A 20,158-nucleotide genomic window follows, 5' to 3' on the forward strand; every position below is an offset into this window, starting at 1 on the left:
TCCTGCCCTCAATCTTTCCCAGCATCAGGGTCTTTTCTAGTGAGTCAGCTCTTTGCATCAGGCGGCCAAAGTATTGGAGCTTCAGCTTTAGCATCAGTCCTTCCAATGAATATTTAGGACTGATTTCCGTTAGGATTGACTGGTTTGATTTCCTTGCAGCCCAAGGGACTCAAGAGTCATCTCTAGCACCACAGTTTGAAAGCATCATCTCTTTGGTGTTCAGCCTTCTTTATGGTCCAACTCTCACATCTGTACATGACTACCAGAAAAACCATGGCTTTAACTATATGGACCTTTGTTGGCTAGTCAGTAAATATACTCAAACCAAGGGAGCCTTGAGTGGAACCAAAGAAACACTGTTCCAAAAGGAAAAGAGGCGCACAAATAGAGAAGCATCGCCCTGTACCTTCCCCCTTCTCCCCTGTGCTCTTCTAGGGCCCTTCCCCCAAGGGGTCATCCTCGGGGTCACTAAGAGGAGTTTCAAGTCCATCCTTTGAAGCCCTCATAAGCACTGGAGTGCTCTGTATATAGGGGGACCACCTCTGTTTGCAAGAGCCAAAGCTCTCCCCAGCCAGGCCCAGCTCTCATCTGTTTCCTTCCTCAACCATGCTGATGTGTTATACAGTGTTAGATGGAGAGGGAGCTACACAGAAGCATGGGGTTGGCTGGCCCCCAAGAAGATGATGGTCCAGATGAGAAGACCAACTGCAACCCCAACCTAACCAACTAGGCCCTCAGTATCAAATGGCTATACTCTCAGGACCCTATTTAACATATTAAGCCCAGGATATGTCAGGTACTGATCTAAGTTCATAAAGAGTAACTAACTCTTCATTAAAACCCTATGAGGACATTCCCACATGTAAAACAGATAGCCAATGAGAATTTGCAGTATGACTCAGGGAACTCAAACCAGGGTTCTATAACAACCTAGAGGGATGGAATGGGGAGGGAGGTAAAAAGGAGGTTCAAGAGGGAGGGGACATATGTACACCTATGGCTGATTCACACTGAGGTTTGGTAGAAACCAACACAATTCTGTAAAGTGATTATCCTTCAGTCAAAAATAAATACATTTTAAAATTTTAAAAAACAAAACCTATGAGGTAAATACTTTCATCACCTTCTTGCTGATGAGGAAACGGAGGCATGGAGGATAAGTGGCCAGCTGTGGTTACGTGGCTGGTAGGTGGCTGAGCTGGCATTTGAACCATCCCCTTGGCAATCACAATACATGGTCCTTCACTCATGCAGACACCAGAACTGGCCTCCAGAGACAAAAGACACAGTCGGCCCTTTGGGGCCAGTGGTCTGAGAGAATGGTCTGAGATGGAGAGGCATGGTGTGGGCCTGGAATGAGGAGTGGGATTTAGACAGAAAGAGAGGGCTGGAAACAGGCTACTCCAGGCAGAAAAAGGCTCAGAAAGAGAGCCCAGAAAGTGCTGAGGGATCCTGAATAAACTCGCTCGGCTGGAGTGTTGGGGACAGCGGGAGAGTCAGTGGGAGAGAAGGCTGGACTGTGTCCTGTGCTCATCATAGGGCAAAGGCTGCCTGCACGAGGCAGCTGGAGACAACTCACCAGTCCTGAAGGCTCTGAAGAGTCACAGGGGTTTGGAAGTGAGCAGGTACTCTAGAGAGACACATGTTTTATGGGAACAGAAGAGCAAGGGGCAGAGTCTAGAATTCAGGAGTCATTGGTCCAGAGAGGCTGGCCCTATGCACTGTCCCCCAGACTTGAAGTTACCCACCAAGATGACCTTGCAAAGGAGACATGTTATTTCCTGACTCCTGTAATGCTGTTAATCCACAATTTGTCAAAAGAATTCAATTCCCTAATAATCATTATTCCCATCCACGCCACTCAGCAAATATTTCTTCCTGAACAAATACAGAATTAATTCAGACAACACCTTTTTGACTCAAAGGTTTTTAAAGTGCTTGGCTGAGGTGAACATGCAGGAAAAATAATGGTATTTCCAAAGGAAAAATCATACGTAGTTCAATTTACAATACTGTAATAAGACTTGGCAGCATAAATTCCAGCACACTGGACAGAAAACCTATTTGTGTAGCGTGTGGGAACATAAATAAAAGCCAAATACTTATACTGTCCTCACAAATATGAAATTTTCTTTTGTGAATCTATGCTCCCTGACACATATTCCAAGAAAGTTGGGGCCCGTGATAAATATTTCGGCTTGAAGGTCTTCATCAATATCAATGCTCTCTCTCATTATTCAGTTGCTAAATAATAAGGGTTGTAACAATATAGTAACAAATAACAGAAAGATATAATTAAAGTTATGTATCAACTTTCAGCCAATATTCAGTCACTACAAATTTTGTCACTAACTTCTTAACTTTTCCTCCCAACAAAACTAATTACAAGCAGACCTCATTTGGTTTGATTGCACTTTGCTTTATCGTGCTTCACAGATATTGCATTTTTTGCAAATTTGACAGTTCATGTCTACCAAGACTACTGGTGCCATTTTTTCCAACAGCGTTTGCTCAGTTTGGGTCATAGTTCGGTAATTTTCGCCGTATTTCAAACTTTTCCATTATTATTATTTTTATTACCATGATCTGTGATCACTGATCTTTGATGTGACCACTAAGACTCACTGAAGGCTCAGATGATGGTTATTGTTGCTGCTTAGTTAGTAAGTCGTGTTCAACTCTTTTGTCTGCCAAGCTCGTCTGTCCATCGGATTTCCCAGACAAGAATACTGGAGTGGGTTGCCGTTTCCTTCTCTAGGAGATCTTCCCGACCAAGGGAGAGAACCCGAGTCTCCTGCTTAGTAGGGAGATTCTTTACCACTGAGCCACCAGGGAAGCCCAGATGATGGTTAGAAGATGGTTTTTAGCAACAAAGTATTTTGAATTAAGGTATGTACTTTTTTTAGCAATATAATGCTACTGTACACCTAGCAGGCTAGGTGTAGTAAATATATGTTTATAGTGTAAACATAACCTTTATATGCACTGGAAAACCAAAAACTGTGTGACTCACTTTATTACAATACCTGCTTTATTGTGGTGGTCCGGAACCAAACCTGCAGTATTTCCGAGGTGTGCCTGTCCCTCATCCTTACTTTCTAGCTTCTATCCCCAACAACAGACAGACATTGGCCTCTTTCTACCTGCTTTTCCCCTCCTTCTTATCTTCTTTTAAGGATTCTAAGCTCTGTTTCGGTTTTGAATTCTGGGATTGAAGCTTCTTTTTTGTTCCAATTAAAAGCTCCATCCCTTCTCAGCTTCCATAGCTCCATCATCACCCTCTTCAAATAATATTCTTTCTAGACTTGTCTGTAAATTGTGTCTGTAGTCTCTTTAGAAAAAGCATCCCTCTTCTGAGATCTTTGTTCCATTTCTGAACAGTGTTTATAAGCCTTTCACAGAGCCACAATTCTAATAAGGAAAAGCCTTGGGTCCAGAAGCCCAATCTTCTCCTCCCTTCTAAATCATCGCACGCAACTATTGTCATCCATAAGTAATGTGTTTCCTGGTAGAGCGCCGATTTTGATGAAGCTCTTGAGGTGGATGCTAATAATGAACTGAAACAAGCCCACTGGACTCCATTTGTGAGAACCTAGAAACAAAGACACTATTATTCTTATGCCCATAAGAATAATCACATGCTGGGAAGACTACCTTTGCACTAGAGTATGGGAGGCACTGCTAGCTCCTGTTGAGTAGCAAAGAGCAGAAAACATGGGTAGAAATGGCTGTGTCTGTGAGCACAGCCTTTGTGAGACTAATAAAACAGGAGGGGAGAGGCCAAAAGCCTGGGTGCTCAGGCTCTGTCCAAGGGCTTGATAAGGATGTAATCAACAAGATGACCATGATCAGACCCTTTAACAGGCTCAAGTCACCAAGAGGTTTTAAAAAACTGAGGTCACGGACACAGTGGTGGAAAGAGCACAGAACGGGAGTTAGAGGTGAGGCCTGGCTCTGCCGTGTATGTGTGCCAAGTCGTTCTAGTCGTATTTGACTCTTTGTGACCTTATGGACCGTAGCCCACCAGACTCCTCTGTCCATAGAATTTTCCACGCAAGAATACCGGGATGGGTTGCCATGCCCTCCTCCAGGGGATCTTCCCAACTCAGGGACTGAACCCACATCTCTTTCATCTCCTGCACTGGCAAGCAGGTTCTTCACCACTAGAACGACCTGGGAAGCTCTGCTGTACACCTTCATATATGTTCTTAGGCTCGAAGTCTCAGCTTAGTTATTTGCGAAATAGCCATAATAGCACAACTTTTTCCAAGAATTTACTATTTTCTTAAAGACTATTTTGATATGGACCATTTTAAAGTGCATTTATTGAATTTTTACAATATTGCTTCTATGCTTTAGTTTTTCGGTCGCGAGGCATGGTGAGAGCTTAGCTCCCTGACCAGGGATCGAACTTGTAAGCCCCCTGCGTTGGAAGGCGAGGTCTTAACCACTGGACCACCAAGGAAGTCCCTCCAAGAATTTATTAAAATGCTCCTGCAGAAGAAGCTATGAACTCTTTCTACCTCTAAAAACACGAGTTGATCTTTTAAAAAGTTTTGTGTGGAAATATAAGAAACTGAACCAGCTCTGAAGTGCAATATCATTTGTGCTTTTTAAAAAATGGGCACATAAAAGCATCTTTTTCATGGATACACATATATTCATGAACACACATATTCAAGAACACAGACTAAACACATGTGAGTGGGGGTCAGGGGTGGGAAGGAGGGCACAGATGAGAAAGGAAGGGGGGAAACCTAGATATACCAAAGCTAGATAAACCTAGATAAACCAAAAGGCCTGATGCTGCCCCTTTGACAATGTAGTGACAACTGTCTTCTATAAATCAGGGAGGATGACTAACTGACAAAATGATATTAATAATAACACAAGAATTTTCTTTCTGGCTCTGAATTTCATTTAGGAACCACAGGAAGAGAACATGTTTTATATGTTCACTTAAAAAGCAAACGTGTTTTAAGTGGCAGAGTTTGGACTGAACATCATTCTGTCTGTAATCACTCCCCTGCCCCCAAGCCCCAGAAATCAAAGCCTAATTTAAAAAGCACTTCGCAAAGTTGCTGAGTAAGCGGATCTGCAGCGCTCTCGACTCTGTGGCCAGCAGCAGTCACTGCCCGACATTCAGGAACACCCTAGATGCTAAGGCCAGTATCACAGCAGACCAAGTTGTTCCCCATCTTCTGAACTGGAGATGATCCAGAAGCAGCTCCGTGACTCAGTGACTCAGGAGCCAACAAACCACCATTTGTCTCCTGTCCAGCTTCTGGGCCACTAGAAAACCCCACCCATACCATTCTCACGCACCACAGATGGAAAGACATGCAAAGGACTAGTCGCTACCACTTTGCCGGTTGTGAGAGCTGTCCAGGCTTGGGCTTGGAGCGCAGCAGGCAGCAAGCCAAGTCTAGGACTGATGGCTGTAGTCACTTGGGCAATGACCTCCACCTTCAAGTCTCACCAAGGGCTGAGCCCACCAGGAATACACTTCACAACAATCTTGAGACCCTGGTTCCCCCACACTTCCAGCCTAAAGTAGCCCAGGAGTTTGTGATGACAGCACAGGGCAATTTTTTATCCATCAGAATCAAGGTCACCCAAAAGAAAGAAAGTGAAAGTGAAGTCATGTCCGACTCTTTGTGACCCCATGGACTGTAGCCCACCAGGCTCCTCCATCCATGGGATTCTCCAGGCAAGAACACTGGAGTGGGTTGCCATTTCCTTCTCCAGGGGATCTTCCCAACCCAGGGATCAAACCCGGGTCTCCCGTGTTGTAGGCAGAGGCTTTACCATTTGAGCCACCAGGGAAGTCCAAGGGCCTCCCCAAATATCTGTCTGGACACACTTTTCCCTCTTCATTGTTCTTTACTTCCTGACTTTCCCAAGTCTTGAGTATTAAAGGGAGAAAAAAATGTATTCTTTTCCTCTAAGAGAACAAGCATGGCATTTGTTGATCAATTTTCTTTTCTTTCACTATTTCAATACCATCTCATCGGTACATTCTGGAAAGACAAGGAAGCAGCTTTGCTCCCTGGGACTGGAGTTCAATGCTGATTGATCCCCTCGGATCAGATAAAGCCAAGTGGGCAAGAACAGCACCTCACACTGGGAGGTTACCCACCATTCAGAGAGCACCCCAACTGGTCCATCCTCATTCTAACAGCTCATACTCACTGCCTGCAGTGTGTATCCCTTGCCACTGTCTACTAAGGGTTTTAAATGCATTATGTTATGAAATTGTCTCAACAGCCCACAAGGTGCCCCTTATTATACCCATTCCATGGAGGATCTCAGGCTTAGAGAGGTTAACTTACTCAAGATCAAGAGGCTGGATTTGAATACTGGTGGGTCATGCTGTTTCACCCCCACTTTCAGCACCAAGTGGGCTGAACCCAGTGGATGGAGGGCAAGGTGCTTATATGCCATAAACTGGTAAAAGCATGAGAAGCAGGAAGAGGAAGACACTAGCAGTTCTTCCTTTTCCCATCCTTCTCCACTCTGGGAAAGGCCGAGGGCTCCTCAGGCTGGGAAGAGACGTCCAGTTCATGGTCCTCCCTCTTCTTTTCACCCTGTCCCCGTTTCTTCCTTTGCTCATTCACCTACTCCTTCTCGATGGTCACTGGGTCCCTCATTCAGATAAAGGTAACAAGGGCTGATGTCCTTGACTAGGCATTTTGGTGCCAGGCTGCTCTGTGTTTGGTGACCCATCAGGGCTGATCTGAGCATCACTGCCCACCTATAGATCCAGTTTCTGCTCGAGATCCCTGAAGGCTGGGAGAGTGTTTTCTCCATCTCAACATCCCCAGGGACATGCTCTGACTTCAAGATCAGGATCCGGGACAGATTTCCAGATCACCAGACTAATGTTCTTCACGTCACACCACTGCCTCCCCTGGGAAGTTCACTGGTGTGAGCGTCACTGCCTGGGCCAGTGCTCGGGAGCATCCCAGGGCACCGGCTGCAGAAAGTGCTTCCTGAGGTCGCATGGATCATTTTCACAAGGTGTGGTGCCCACCACACCAGGAAGCCTTCCAAGAAAGTCACCTGCTTTTGCCTAAGCCCAACTAGTCATGAAATGCACACCTGTAACAGATTCTATGACTTCCGTATCCTGTAAACACAGGCCCAGAGGGGAAGCTTTCCTGACTTTCTATTAACCAGGTTGTCATATTGCCAGGCAAGCAATGAGATGCCCTCCAAAGCCCCCAGACAACCAGGGGAGCCCCTCAAAAGCACAGGCTGCCAGGACCTCCTGACTGGCTGTTAGAGGAGAGGTTTTGGAAAGGCTACCCACTCCAGTATTCTGGCCTGGAGAATTCTATGGACTATATAGTCCACCTGGTCACAAAGAGTCGGACACAACTGAGCAACTAGAAGAATGAGAAATAACCCAGCTTAGAGGAAGACAGGGCAGGCGGGCTCCTTCTCTCTAGGTCCACATGCCAGCATCCATCAGCTTCCCTAATTTTCAAATATGCCCTCAACTCACCAAGCTAATGATAAGTGACAGCATTTCCCCAGAGGAACAACGTGTTCCTTTACTGGGCCTGGCAGGGACCTGCAGCTTCTGGGTACAGCCCCAAACCAATCGCCAGACAGGCTGGGGTGGCTTTTGGCCACCAGAGAAGGCTGCTCTCTCACAAGGCCCTGACCTCCAACAGGAGGTGGCACCGTAGCCGGGCTCCCTGGCTGGCTGCCCCAGGACTAATTGAAACGTCTTCTCAGAGGTCACAGCAGAGATACGAGGCCCCCTCGGTGCCTCTTCTCTGCCATGGCAGGCGGCAGGATTGAGTTCTCAAAGCAGGAGGCTCAGGGAAAACTGGCCACATCAGTTACACCCTGGGGTCTTGGCTGTTTAACCAGAGCCCTGGCCGATGAACTAGAAGCTTCTTCGCTTTGGAGCGGGGACCCATGTGGAGAGCGTATTTGGCGGGACACCCCTTTCCCCAGGAGCCCACATGCCAAAAGGCCTTCATCCAAATCTGTCCTGGCTTCTCCCGCTTCTCTGTCCTGCCTCCCCTGCTCCCTTCCCAGTTTTTCAGGCAGTTCTTCCTTAAGGAATCATTTGCACACACATTCTCTTCTCAGAGTCTGCTGAATGCTAGCTGGACAATAAAGGCTGGGAACCATTGTTATCGTTACTTTTTAAACTATAGGTATTATTGTACCTTTCACAATGTCCTATAGGACTAAATTCCCCTAGTTGATATCTAGGCAGGCGAACTCTGTACCGTCAGGAAAGCTGCAGTTTAGGGCCTCTTTTTTTTTTTTTTTCATGAACTTCATTATTTTGGGGATGACTTCCCAGGTGGCTTAGTGGTAAAGAATCTTCCTGCCAATGCAGGAGATGCAGGAGACTCGGATTCAATCTCTGGGTCAGAAAGATCCCTCAGAGAAGGGAATGGCAACCCACTCCAGTATTCTTGCCTGGAGAATTCCACGGACAGAAGAGCCTGGCGGGCTACAGTTCATGGGGTCGCAAAGAGTTGGATGCGACTGGGCACGCATAGTTGGCTTACAATGTCGTGTTAGTTTCCTCTCTATAACGAGGTGAATCAGCTGTATGTAAACATATATCCCCTTCTTCCTGAGCCTCCTTCCCACCTCACCATCCCACCCCTCCAATCCACCCCTCTAGGTCATCACAGAGCATCGAGCTGAGCTCCCTGTGCTATACAGCTGCTTCCCACTAGCTACCTATTTTACACATGGTAGTGTATAAATGTCAATGCCACTCCGTTTTGAACCTCTTAAATTTATTTTACTTTATTCTTTTTTGGGGGGTGTGATGGAGAAAGTACCACAGGGAATTTCTTCTCAGGGCCTTAGGACACTGGGTCAGCCAGCAGTACCTATTCTGTGGTTTGATCCCAGCATGGGATTGCAAGAAAGCCTCTAGTGCTAACTGGAGTGGCAGCAGCACCAGCCCAGTGACAGTCCCCAGGAAAGAGAGAGACGGCTGAAGGTTCAAATGCAGTTAAAACAGTTCCGGACCACCTCGTCATTTCCAAATAGGTTTGCATTTTACCAGTGATGAAATGTAACTCCCCCATACCTCCTCCGAGGAACCAAATGACAAGAGGAAAAGAAGCCACATTACTTCCCGCAGAGGTGGTGGCAGTTCCTAATTACTGATGCGCCACTAAGCAAGGTCTTGCCAACAGCCAAGTGAGCGGGACACTTACAGAATGAGGGCATGTGGCCCAACTGATTGGTTCACACATATGCCAGTGACACTACACAATTCTGAAAGGCCAGACTCTTTATCTGCATAAGTCAAAGGGGAAAGGCTCTTTTAAAAAAACTTACACTTAAATGCCATATTGTTTCCCATCCAATTATCTCTGTACTCTGTATACAGATGGGGGGAAATGCTGAATGTTCATTTTAAGTGCCATCTATCATCCGCTTAATTAATCGCAAGCAAACTCCTATTTGCATTTCAGGTGAACAGAACATAAAAGAAATGAGATTTTCCCAGCAAATGAAAGTATGGTATTTATAAGGAATATGACTTTTTTCCTCAAAGAAACAGAACAATATTAACCGCAGTTCATGTCTCAAGTCCATGTGAGTTTAAGCAAACATCAAATGCTTTTTCCACTCACCAGCCAGGCTCAAGCTAATGTCCCTTCAAGCTGTTACTCCCCCAAACTAGAGATGACCTGTGCACACGGGGTCACATCTCTGCACTTTTCTCAAGAACCAGTAATATTCCTGGGAACTTGAACGTGAGAACTCAATGTACAGGCACCTTGAGGATTTTCACAGGTGCCTTCAGATGACTGCTATTTAAAGCATTGCATGTCAGTGAAGATGAGGTTTTCAGGGCAGTGAGGTGTAAAAAACAATGAGGGCAATACTTATATTTGTTTTAAAAAGTACCAAGAATTCTAGAAGAAGACTTCACTCTTCCTGAATGCAAATACTCTGTGAGTGTTTAGTATTTACACACTGTTTTCTCAGAACCCTGTTCCAGTGTTTGCTCGGCCAGCATTTCTGGAGAACTCTGGGTGTCCCCGGAAGTCACCTCCTGCAGTATCTCCTTCACACAGTGACTCAGTTGGACTAGGTGCTCAGTGAGGCCCCTCGGACACTTCCTAGCCTTCTTCAAAGAGTTATATTCGAATTCTCCAGGCCTGAAAACTGCTATCTTATTTTTAATATTAATAAAGTCTAATTAGCATAATAATCTAAGAGTTAGCGGCTTGAATAATCCAGTGAAGCAGCTCAGCCATAAGGCATTTTATCATTTTATCAGGCACAGGAAGGTGGGGATTGACTTTTCTGTAGAAGAAATGTTTTAGCTTTTAATTGTGTTTTATTTAGGTGGGTATTAACCTTCTCCGAGTACATACCCATGGAAGGGCTAGAGCAAAGCCGTTCACAATCTTATTGCACTAGGAAAAGGAGCAGTCTGAAATCCAAGTGCTTGTGCTAGAAACTCCTTTGTAAAGGTTGGGCAGACTCTAATGAGAAGAGTTAGCATTTATCTCTGAAGTGCTCAAAACACAGACACATGTATGACCTCATGAGGGTTCACAGCCAAGGCTAGAGCCAGACGCCTTCCTTCACCCTCCAGACGCCTTCCTTCACCCTCCGTCCACTACACTACACTACAATGTTTACTGAGCACTTATCATGTGATAAGTGAGCACTAGGTCATGCTCCAGATAGACATCTAGATGCCTAGACGCCCCAGCCCTCTCAGATCTTGTAAGCTGGTGGAGCCATCAGACAATGAGGAGGAAACCATAAACCTATACATAATTCAGGCAGACAGGAAAAATTAGAGCAATAAGCAGAATACAGGGGCCAAGAGGGGGAAGGGATCTTAAGATAGGATGCTCTTCAGTGCACTGGGACAACCCAGAGGGATGGGATAAGGCGAGAGGTGGGAGGGGGTTCAGGATGGGGGACACATGTACACCTATGGCTCATTCATGTCAATGTATGGCAAAGACCACCACAATATTGTAAAGTAATTAGCCTCCAATTAAAATAAATAAATTAATTAAAAAAAACAAAGATAGGATGCTCTTTGCAACCCTATGGACTGTAGCCCACCAGGCTTCTCTGTCCATGAGATTCTCCAGGCAAGAATACTGGAGTGGGTTGCCATGCCCTCCTTCAGGGGATCTTCCTGACCCAGGGATCGAACCCGCATTTCTTATGTCTCCTGCATTGGTGGGCGGGTTCTTTACCACTAGCACCACCTGGGAAGCCCTAGCACACAGCACAGGGCAACAAGGAGAATTCAGAGACCAAGATGGGGAAACAGAACCTCGTAGGACGGTTGGGGTGTGGGGCCCCTTTTGAGGCAACACCACTTAAGCCAAAAAATCTGCAGAGGGAGGGATCTAGTCACATGAAAATATGCCCATAGGAGCCGAGGTTGAGAAGAACAAATACCTGTTACATAGACTCTTGGTTATGATAAACCAGTCTCCAAAAAAGTAGACAACAATGAAGTAAGCCAGGCACGAAATGACAAATGTGGTATGACTTCTCTTATATGAGGTGTCTAGAATTGTCAAATTCACGGAGACAGAAAGCAGAAGGCAGGCTCTCAGGGGCGAGGGTAGGGGAGAAAGAGGAGCTATTGTATAAGGGGTACAGGGTTTCAATCTGGGAATGTGAAAAAGTGCTAGAGATGCCCAGTGGCGATGGCTACACAGCAGTGTGAATGTATTTAACTCCTCTGAATTGTACACACAAAAATGGTTAAAACGTTAGGCATACCTACCATAAAATTGACCATTGTAACCACTTATGTGGTACAGTTCAGAGGCATTAAATACGGCTTCCCTGGTGGCTCACACAGCAAAGAATCCACCTGCAATGCGAGAGACGTGGGTTCCATCCCTGGGTCGGGGAGATCCCCTGAAGGAGGGCATGGCCACCCACTCCAGTATTCTTCCCTGGAGAATCCCCATGGACAGAGGAGCCTGATGGGCTACAGTCCAAGGGGTCACACAGAATTGGACATGATTGAACAAGTAACATGTATATTACTAGAATTATAAGGAAAAGATAGATGGGCAGGCAATTGGGCATTTTTAATGCACCAAAGCATGCTCCCTGGGCCAGTTAATGAATCCACCTGCAGGGAGAGATGTGGTTCTGCCTCTTCCCTGATTTAAAGGTGGAATAAACGTCCTTCCCCCCAAAGAGGGCAAGTGCTTGAGGCGGAGGGTCTCGGGGGGCAACCGGCACACAATACTTCTGTTCCTCCAAGTCCCAGCTCAAGAAACATTTCCTCCAAGGACCATTCTTGACCAACATATCTTGTTACCGAAGGACTAGCACCCCCTCAGCTCCACTGAGCTCTCTGCTGTGTTCAACTACACATTCACCTTCCGCTCTGCCTCGGAATGCATCGTCCCTCTGTCCTGCCACCACACACTCCCACCCCTACTCCGGATATACCCCGAGTCTGTTTTACTCTTTGGGGCAACATTTACATCTGCAACTAGATACATTAACCATCTTAAGTTTTATTCCCTTCAAGTATCAGGTGCAGCAGAATTAGTACATAAACAGGTTCTGAAATTCAGTCATACAGCTGTTCATGGATACTTCTTGAGTGAAACGTCTCTTAGGCAAGAGAAATAAAGAAAGTAGATTGAAAACCATTGACTTCCCCAATTATATTCAACGCTTTGAGTTTGATTTTCTATTACAGTTTACAGTTCCAATTTTATCCAGTACAATGCTTTCTTTCCAAGCCAAAGACAGAATTTTCTTTGAAAACCAGGGATATATAATAGTTATCCATTTCTCCACTTATAGCACTCATCATTTTAGATGGTCAAGGCAAATGTATTAGGCTAGAGGGGTTTTTTTTGGGGGGGGTTGTTTTTTTTTGAAAGAACTCTTTTCCTGAAGAAGGTGAAGGTGGGCATAGGCTTTCTGCTGCTGCTGCTAAGTCGCCTCAGTTGTGTCCAACTCTGTGCGACCCCATAGACGGCAGACCATGAGGCTCCCCCGTCCCTGGGATTCTCCAGGCAAGAACACTGGAGTGGGTTGCCATTGCCTTCTCCAATGCAGGAAAGTGAAAAGTGAAAGTGAAGTCGCTGAGTCTTGTCCGACTCTTAGCGATCCCATGGACTGCAGCCCACCAGGCTCCTCCATCCATGGGATTTTCCAGGCAAGAGTACTGGAGTGGGGTGCCATTCTAGAAGGAGACAAATACCCCCCATGGAGGCATTTCAAACCTGATGAGAGCCCCCAGGCAAGGCAGGCAGAGAAACCAGAGCTGGGGAGGGCTCACATTTTATAATTGGGATGCAGCTGAGGGGAGCAGTCAAAAGTCAGGCCCAGAGCTGATACAGCATGCAAACACAACAGCTGGCTCCCATCGAATAAATCAGAATCGTTTATTCTCTGTGAGGTTCCCAGCACCCACCACGACACACAGTGGGTGTACCCAAAACTTCACGGGTGTTTGAAATCAAACTTCTAGAACCGAATCATCCCCAGATTGTACTTCTCTCAACCTAGACAGAAGAGCTGAGCACTGCACCCCACTTACTGAGGTTCAAGAGCAGTGGGCTCCCAGGAGGTCAGGTCCACTGGAGCCAGGGCTCCCAGACAGGAAGTTGGGGTGGGGAGCTATCATTTCCTCCCACTGGGGGCTCCTTTCCTGCAGAGACCTGAAGACTGCCACCTGGATCCCACCCTCTGCTCCACCTCCTATGCAGGAAAACTGCAGAATGTATGTCTCATTCAGTCCTTCCAAAGAAGTCTCAAAAATCCTTCCCCCAAACACAGAATCAGGATCTGCCAATTCCCAAAAGCCATTTACGAGAGGTTCTGAAAGAAAGCGGAAAGCAAAGAGCTGGGAGAGAAGGAAGAAAAAAGGAAGTCTGATCTGACTCTGTCTAAGGGGGGAAAAAAAAAACCCACAAAGCCTTTCCCTTCATTCCCTTTGTGCCACCGATGTGCGTCATTTATTTGGTGACAAAGCCCTGAATGTTAATTGAATGCATTAAAGGCATAATAACACAATCCAGAGAATTGTTTTGCCATATTTTTAAACTTCCGTGTGCCCGGCTACCTACAGCTGAACAAGAACAGGTAAAAGATCTCTCTGAAATAAAAAACAAGGGGACTCGAGAGGGGGAGCAGGCACCTACTTGAGCGTTCAGGGGTTCCCATGGAGAAAAGGGCAACTGCCTGGTGCAAGGCAGTTTGGTATCAATGCAATAATTTCTGGATAGCTGCCAGTGCGAAGGTTAAAAACAATATTACAAGGCTTCTATGATGACAGCCTACTGGGAGACATTTGTGGAAAATTGCTTTGCCTATCATTTAGTCAGCAAAAAAAACTCACAGTACTAGTTATGCTAGAACTCTGTTGAGTGTGCATCTATAAATGATTCAAATTGTAAGCACATAAAGCCCCCATACAGGTAGATGTAATCACCATAAAAGCCTAGAGCCTCAGCTCTGTTCTTTTACATTGATAGGCCGTATAAATTTTCACCATATGTTGCCAAATAAGAAGCATAATTATAAAGAAAGTGTATTCTGAGTTTTAAATTCAACTTTCAAAAATGAAATCACAATGACTTTTTTTGGCACAAGGCAATAAACTTTTCAGCAGCCACACCATGAAAAACTGACATTCTAAACCACACAGCATCCTGCAAGTTGACTTAATTTTAATGACACCTTTCACCCTGCAAGAAGGGACAACTCACACATTGCCAGGGAAAGATGACAAGGTTTTTACTAGGCTGTCTCCTCCAAATACAGTTGGCCCTCTGGAGCCACAGGTTCCACATTGTGGAATCAACCAATCACGGATCAAAAGTATTCAGAAAAAAGAAAAAAAATTCTACAAAAGTTCCATAAAGTGAGACATAGCATTTACATGTACTTACAACTACTTACCTAGTATTGTTGTTGTTGTTGAGTTGCCAAGTCTTGTCCAGCAATTTGTGACCCCATGGACTATAGACCACCAGGCTCCTCTGTCCATGGGATTTCCCAGACAAGAATACTGGAGTGGGTTGCCATTTCCTGTTCCAGGGGATCTTCCTGACCCAGGGATAGAACCTGTGTCTTCTGCAACGGCAGGCAAATTCTTTACCACTGAGCCTCCAAGGAAGCCTTACCCTGTATTAGGTATTATAAATAATCTAGAGATTTCTAGAGATAATTTAAAATATATAGAAGGATGGGTGTAGGTAATATGCAAATTCTATATCATGTTAGATAAGAGGCTTGAGCATCCTCAAATTTTGGTATCCATGGGAGGTCCTGGAATTGATCCTCTACAATTCCGGGACAGGGTTGGGAGGTGGACTGTACCTAAAAACATTTTGAAATGAGCTAAAGCATTTAAAAGAAAACTAAAGGCCTGATGATATTTCGGTGATCAGGATAACATGAACAAATCCAAGTTAGTTTGCAGCCAACAGGAGGGTAGGAATTGTCTGGTAGAGCACAAATGAATCCTTTCTTTTGTTCGTCCCTGTGAGTAAAGGAATAATTTCATTACTTGGTGGTTTGGGGCTTCTTGCCTGTACTGAGATAAAATGAACTTGTTTTGAATGCCCCACCCCACCCCCAAGCAATTCTTTGTCCCTCTGGGTGAAGAATGTCTATCTTAAAGCAAACAAATACATCCGCATTCCGACCAGAGACTGGGAGTTGGGGTTTGCAGGCTGGGTGCCTTGAGGCCTCTCATCAAGGAAAAGAGCTGAGGTAGGTCTCTGTTTGCACCTAGTTGTTAGGGGCTGTTATGCCCAGGAACCACCATTCAATTACCTGTCCCCAGCACCTCCATCTTTGATGGTGGATTGTGCATATGCGCTCAGTTGTGTCCGACTCTTTGGGACCCCATGAACTGTAGCTTGCCATGCTCCTCTGTCCATAGAACTTTCCAGGCAAGAATCCTGGAATGGGTTGCATTTCCCTTTCCAGAAGATCTTCATGACCCAGGGATCCAACTCAGGTCTCTTGAGTTTCCTGCACTGGCAGGCGGGTTCTTTACCAGCTGAGCCACCAGGGAAGTTAGTAGATGGAGTCCCTGCTTCCAGGGCATCCCAAGTCAGATCAACACCAAGGGTCTAGTGAGGGGTGAGTGAACAGTCCAAGGCAAATACAGAGCTGGCTTTGTCTGGAGGCTGAATCCACGAAGAGTCAAACTGAAGAATCTGAGAATCAGAAGAACCTGCCTAGCGCACCTTCACCCCAGGAGAAAACCTCTCTCTCAAAGCTGATAAGTTTCTGTCCATCCAGCCTCAGCCCAAGCACATCCTCTTAGAAGCAGGGCTTATAAAAACACGGAAAACTCAATATGAAGGTGGCTGGGCCCTCCACAGTGCTCAAGATCCAAACTGGCCGTCCCAACAACCAGTTCTGGGCACCAAGAACAGTCAGAGAATTTGAAATGTTTCCTTTCTTTCTCAACCAAGCCTGGAGAAACAGAGGCAGTCCCAGGGGAGTGTGAGAAGGTACACTTTCTGCCTTTATGTTTTAAAGTGGTCAAGTGAAGGCAGAAACAGCTGCCACCTAGGAATCAAGTCCCTCCGCCCTTCTCACAGCTCACCCCTCCACCCTCATCTCTCCCCAGCTCCCCTCCACTCACACAGCCAACCCCCATGACAAAGAGCTGCTCTCTGATCAAGCTGGGAAACCATATTTGTCAGGCTAATTTTCGGAAGTTACAAAAGTGGCCTGAAAAAATGGAAGCCAAGGAGCATCAAGATTATGAAATAAAAATAGATTTTTTTTTCTCATTATTGAGGCATTTTAAGAGCAATTATGTTGTGGCAGTCATAACAGCCACTTCTGCAAACAGCAGGTTTAGAAAGTACAAAAGACTCCTGCCACCTCCACACCCACTCCAGGGGCTATTAAAGTCTGGGGAGGGGCAGGAAACACAAAAGATTTTTAAGACGTTGGGGTTTTTTGAGTTGATTCTTAAAAATCTATTAACTTATTCTTTACCATTCAAAGGAAATTAAAACCAAATACATTCTGGGGAGATGAAGTGAAAAAAAAAAAACTACGTTGGGGATAAGAGATAAAGGGCTTCATTAAGTCCCAAGTTCATGGAAATGTCACCAATCCCTCACCATCAATCACATCTGTCTTGTATTTTCTGATGTAGCCAGCAGAGAAGGACTGGTCTCCTAAGAGACACAAATCCTGTCTTTGTTGGAAAAATTCTGTATTCTGCTACCTGAGATGACAGGCAAAGAGGCTGCAGACAGTCTCAAAGCCAAGTCCAGTGGGGGTCCTCTTACATTTGAACTTGCTTCCAGGTAGCACTCACTCCCTCCCTCCATTTACCTGTGCCAGCCCTGTGCCAAAGTCAACCAGTCAACAGTCTATAAAAAGGAAGCTCATTATAAACTCTTAAATGAGAAGCTTTAGGATGGTGAACGAGTTACTAATAATTTGCCGTCTCTCAACCTGCTGTATATGCAGACATTAGTTTCTAAATATTCCTGTGGACTTATTTCACTATTTACAAATTGGGTCTGTTAGGTAAATCAATGTTGCCAAAGTTGACTGATAAATGAGAACAGAAAATCTAAAAATAACCACAGAAATTCTTTCCCACCAGAAAGTCAAGACAACAAAGCCATCTCCAATGAATCATTCCTGACCCAGCTCACCTTTCTGGGTCACCTTTAAACTACTTCTTACTTTGGGTGAACCCAGTAGACTCTCCATGCTCTCTAAATTATCTTGAAGAAATCGAAAGGGAGTTTGAAAGGTTAATTAAAATTTCTAGTATAGCTCTTGTCGATATCTAACTAAGTGCACAATATTCAGCTGGATCAAGGACCAGTTTTCTGAATAATGAAGTATTCTGGTTGACAGAGAATTACCCTATATCCATGGATTACCAATGCTTAACAATTAGAACCAAAACAAAAACACTCAGAAACTTTTTTATAACCAACCCTTAGCCTACTGATTCACACATAGAGGAGCATCAATAATTTTTTGCTACATGACTGAATTAAGAAGATACTCCAACTTTTAGGAGCCCTTCTGAGACATTGAGAAGCTCATTTCATCAGTCCATCAACATCTTCATGTTAATTCCCTCAACAGACTGAGAATCATCTCTGAAACCGCTGATTCATTTTGTCTGCTGACCAAACACCTGCTGCGGAGGAAAGGAGGACAGGGGTTGGCAAATACTAAATGTTTTCAGTCTGTAGATCACATAGGCTTTGTGGAAACCGTTCAACCACCACTACAGTACGAAAGCAGCCATAAACAACATTCAAATGAGGGGGTGTGGCTGTGTTCCAACATAGTTTTATTCATAAAAATAACCAGCTAGCAGGCCACAGTTTATGAGCCCCCCTACACTAAAATAATACTTTCATTTCCTTCAGGACCAAGTTTAGAAAAAAAAATCCCCCGCTGAGCCTTCCTTAGTGTCTTTGGGGAGAACTTCTTCCCTACTTTAAGTTGACCTACTGATTTAGTTCTACCTTTTTTGTTATACTTTCACTGTCAGACTGAGTGTCACAGCCTTCCAAATGGACTGCTAATTTTGTGCCCTTCAAATTGACAGCCTTTAAACAGTATCTCAGCATTCTTGTAGGAGGCAGGCAAGTGCTGTTTCAGGGGAGGGTAACCGGGACCATCAGTGGGGCTCTCAGATTCCCTACTTAGTTTCCAGCAATTCAGCTCAGACTCAAACTTGCAAACTCTGTTCAGTGAACCCTAAGCCTCACCAAGGAAGAGGGTTCCTTTAGGGTTCTTCTAGTTATCCCAAACTATGCATCAAACAACCTTTTCCATATATATCTTGTATTCTTTTTTAAGAAGCGTCTTATAGGCTTTTCTAAACCATATTTGATAATGTTTGAGCACCCCTCATCCCTGCATACATGGGTGCCCTAAGCAAAGTCTTTTTTTCCATGCAACATAACGTAGTTCACACGTTTCAAGGATTTCGAGGCACAGATCCTTGGTGGGCCAATATTCTGTCTGCCATACTATCTTTAAAATCTAAAAGAATAGGGGATGAATGGAGAAAGAGACAGGCATTAGTTTCTGAAGGAGCATTGTGCTGCCAGCCGGGCTGCTCCACACTGGGAATCCCCACCAGAAACAGAGAAACCTTTTGAGTAAGGCTTCAAAAGCTGCCCCCAAAATTCGGATTGACTTTTTGGAAACCTGAATACCACTATTTCAAACAAGAAGCAGGTTCACAGAAGAGATAAAGTCCTGATGAGCTGTTGAAAAAACCAAGGCAGTCTCAGGGTGATTAACACTTAGTTCAAAGTGAGATGAAATACACATACACAGCTCACCATGCCCCTGGGGATGCCATGATGGAGGAGAGGCCTAAAAGCTAGTTAAGAAGGAAAGATTCAAACTGGGGGTGGGGTTGGGGAGAGAGACAAGGTATAAACAGCTTACAGTATCAAAGCAGAAGTGGTTGGAAGTCATCATTTCATAGAATAATAGACTACACAGGGTTAGTCTTCAAGATGTTGTCTAATCCCTTCATCTCATAGATGAGAAAATTCAAGCATTGAAGCTAACTTCCCTGATAACACAGTAGTTAGGTACGATCCCCCCAAAAGTCCCCAAGTCCTCCTCAATGCCAGTGTACTATGACATGAATTTTCTACTTTTCACTCTATACATTTTTAAGATTTTAGAGCAATTACACTTTAGTGACTATAAGAAAACATAAGAACCACACCTTTGATCCATCATTATAAAAACCCTCATCAAGTTCTCTGAGGTTGAGACACATAGTTTTTTGAAGCAGAAGCCTGGTGTGTCTCCCTTTACCTAGCAAAGCAATAAAGCTATCCTTTTATACTTCATCACCCCCTTCCCCAAAGAAAACATAAGACAAGAATTTAAGGAAATGGCAACCCACTCCAGTATCCTTGCCTGGAAAATCTCATTGACAGAGGAGCCTGGTGGGCTGCAGTCCATGGGGTCGCAAAGAGTCGGGAACGACTGTGCGACGAACACTTATCCACTCAAACATATAAGCCATGACCATACCGCCAGAGGCCTCCTTGAACAGAACAGAATGCTAATATGTACCTTTAGAGTGGCCACACATATAATCATTTTTCTAAATTCTATACAAGGTTATTTTTCAGAATAAGGCTCACCATAAAGCTATTAGTCA

General features: G+C 44.9%; 1 protein-coding gene across 5 annotated transcripts in view; it reads right to left on the bottom strand.

Annotated features, from left to right (window-relative positions):
- GFRA1 (GDNF family receptor alpha 1) overlaps window positions 1-20,158 on the bottom strand; it is a 231,529-nt gene that overhangs the window by 127,288 nt on the left and 84,083 nt on the right. For 2 of the 5 annotated variants that reach the window (XM_059881912.1, XM_059881913.1), the window contains exon 5: window positions 14,917-15,090. The exons of the other annotated variants lie outside the window; for them this stretch is intronic. In XM_059881912.1, the coding sequence (XP_059737895.1) occupies window positions 14,917-15,090 (174 nt within the window). The remainder of the gene's footprint in view (window positions 1-14,916; window positions 15,091-20,158) is intronic. 5 annotated transcript variants of the gene reach the window in all.

The sequence above is a fragment of the Bos taurus genome, chromosome 26, assembly GCF_002263795.3.
Source record: "Bos taurus isolate L1 Dominette 01449 registration number 42190680 breed Hereford chromosome 26, ARS-UCD2.0, whole genome shotgun sequence".
In the NCBI taxonomy this organism is placed as follows: domain Eukaryota; kingdom Metazoa; phylum Chordata; class Mammalia; order Artiodactyla; family Bovidae; genus Bos; species Bos taurus.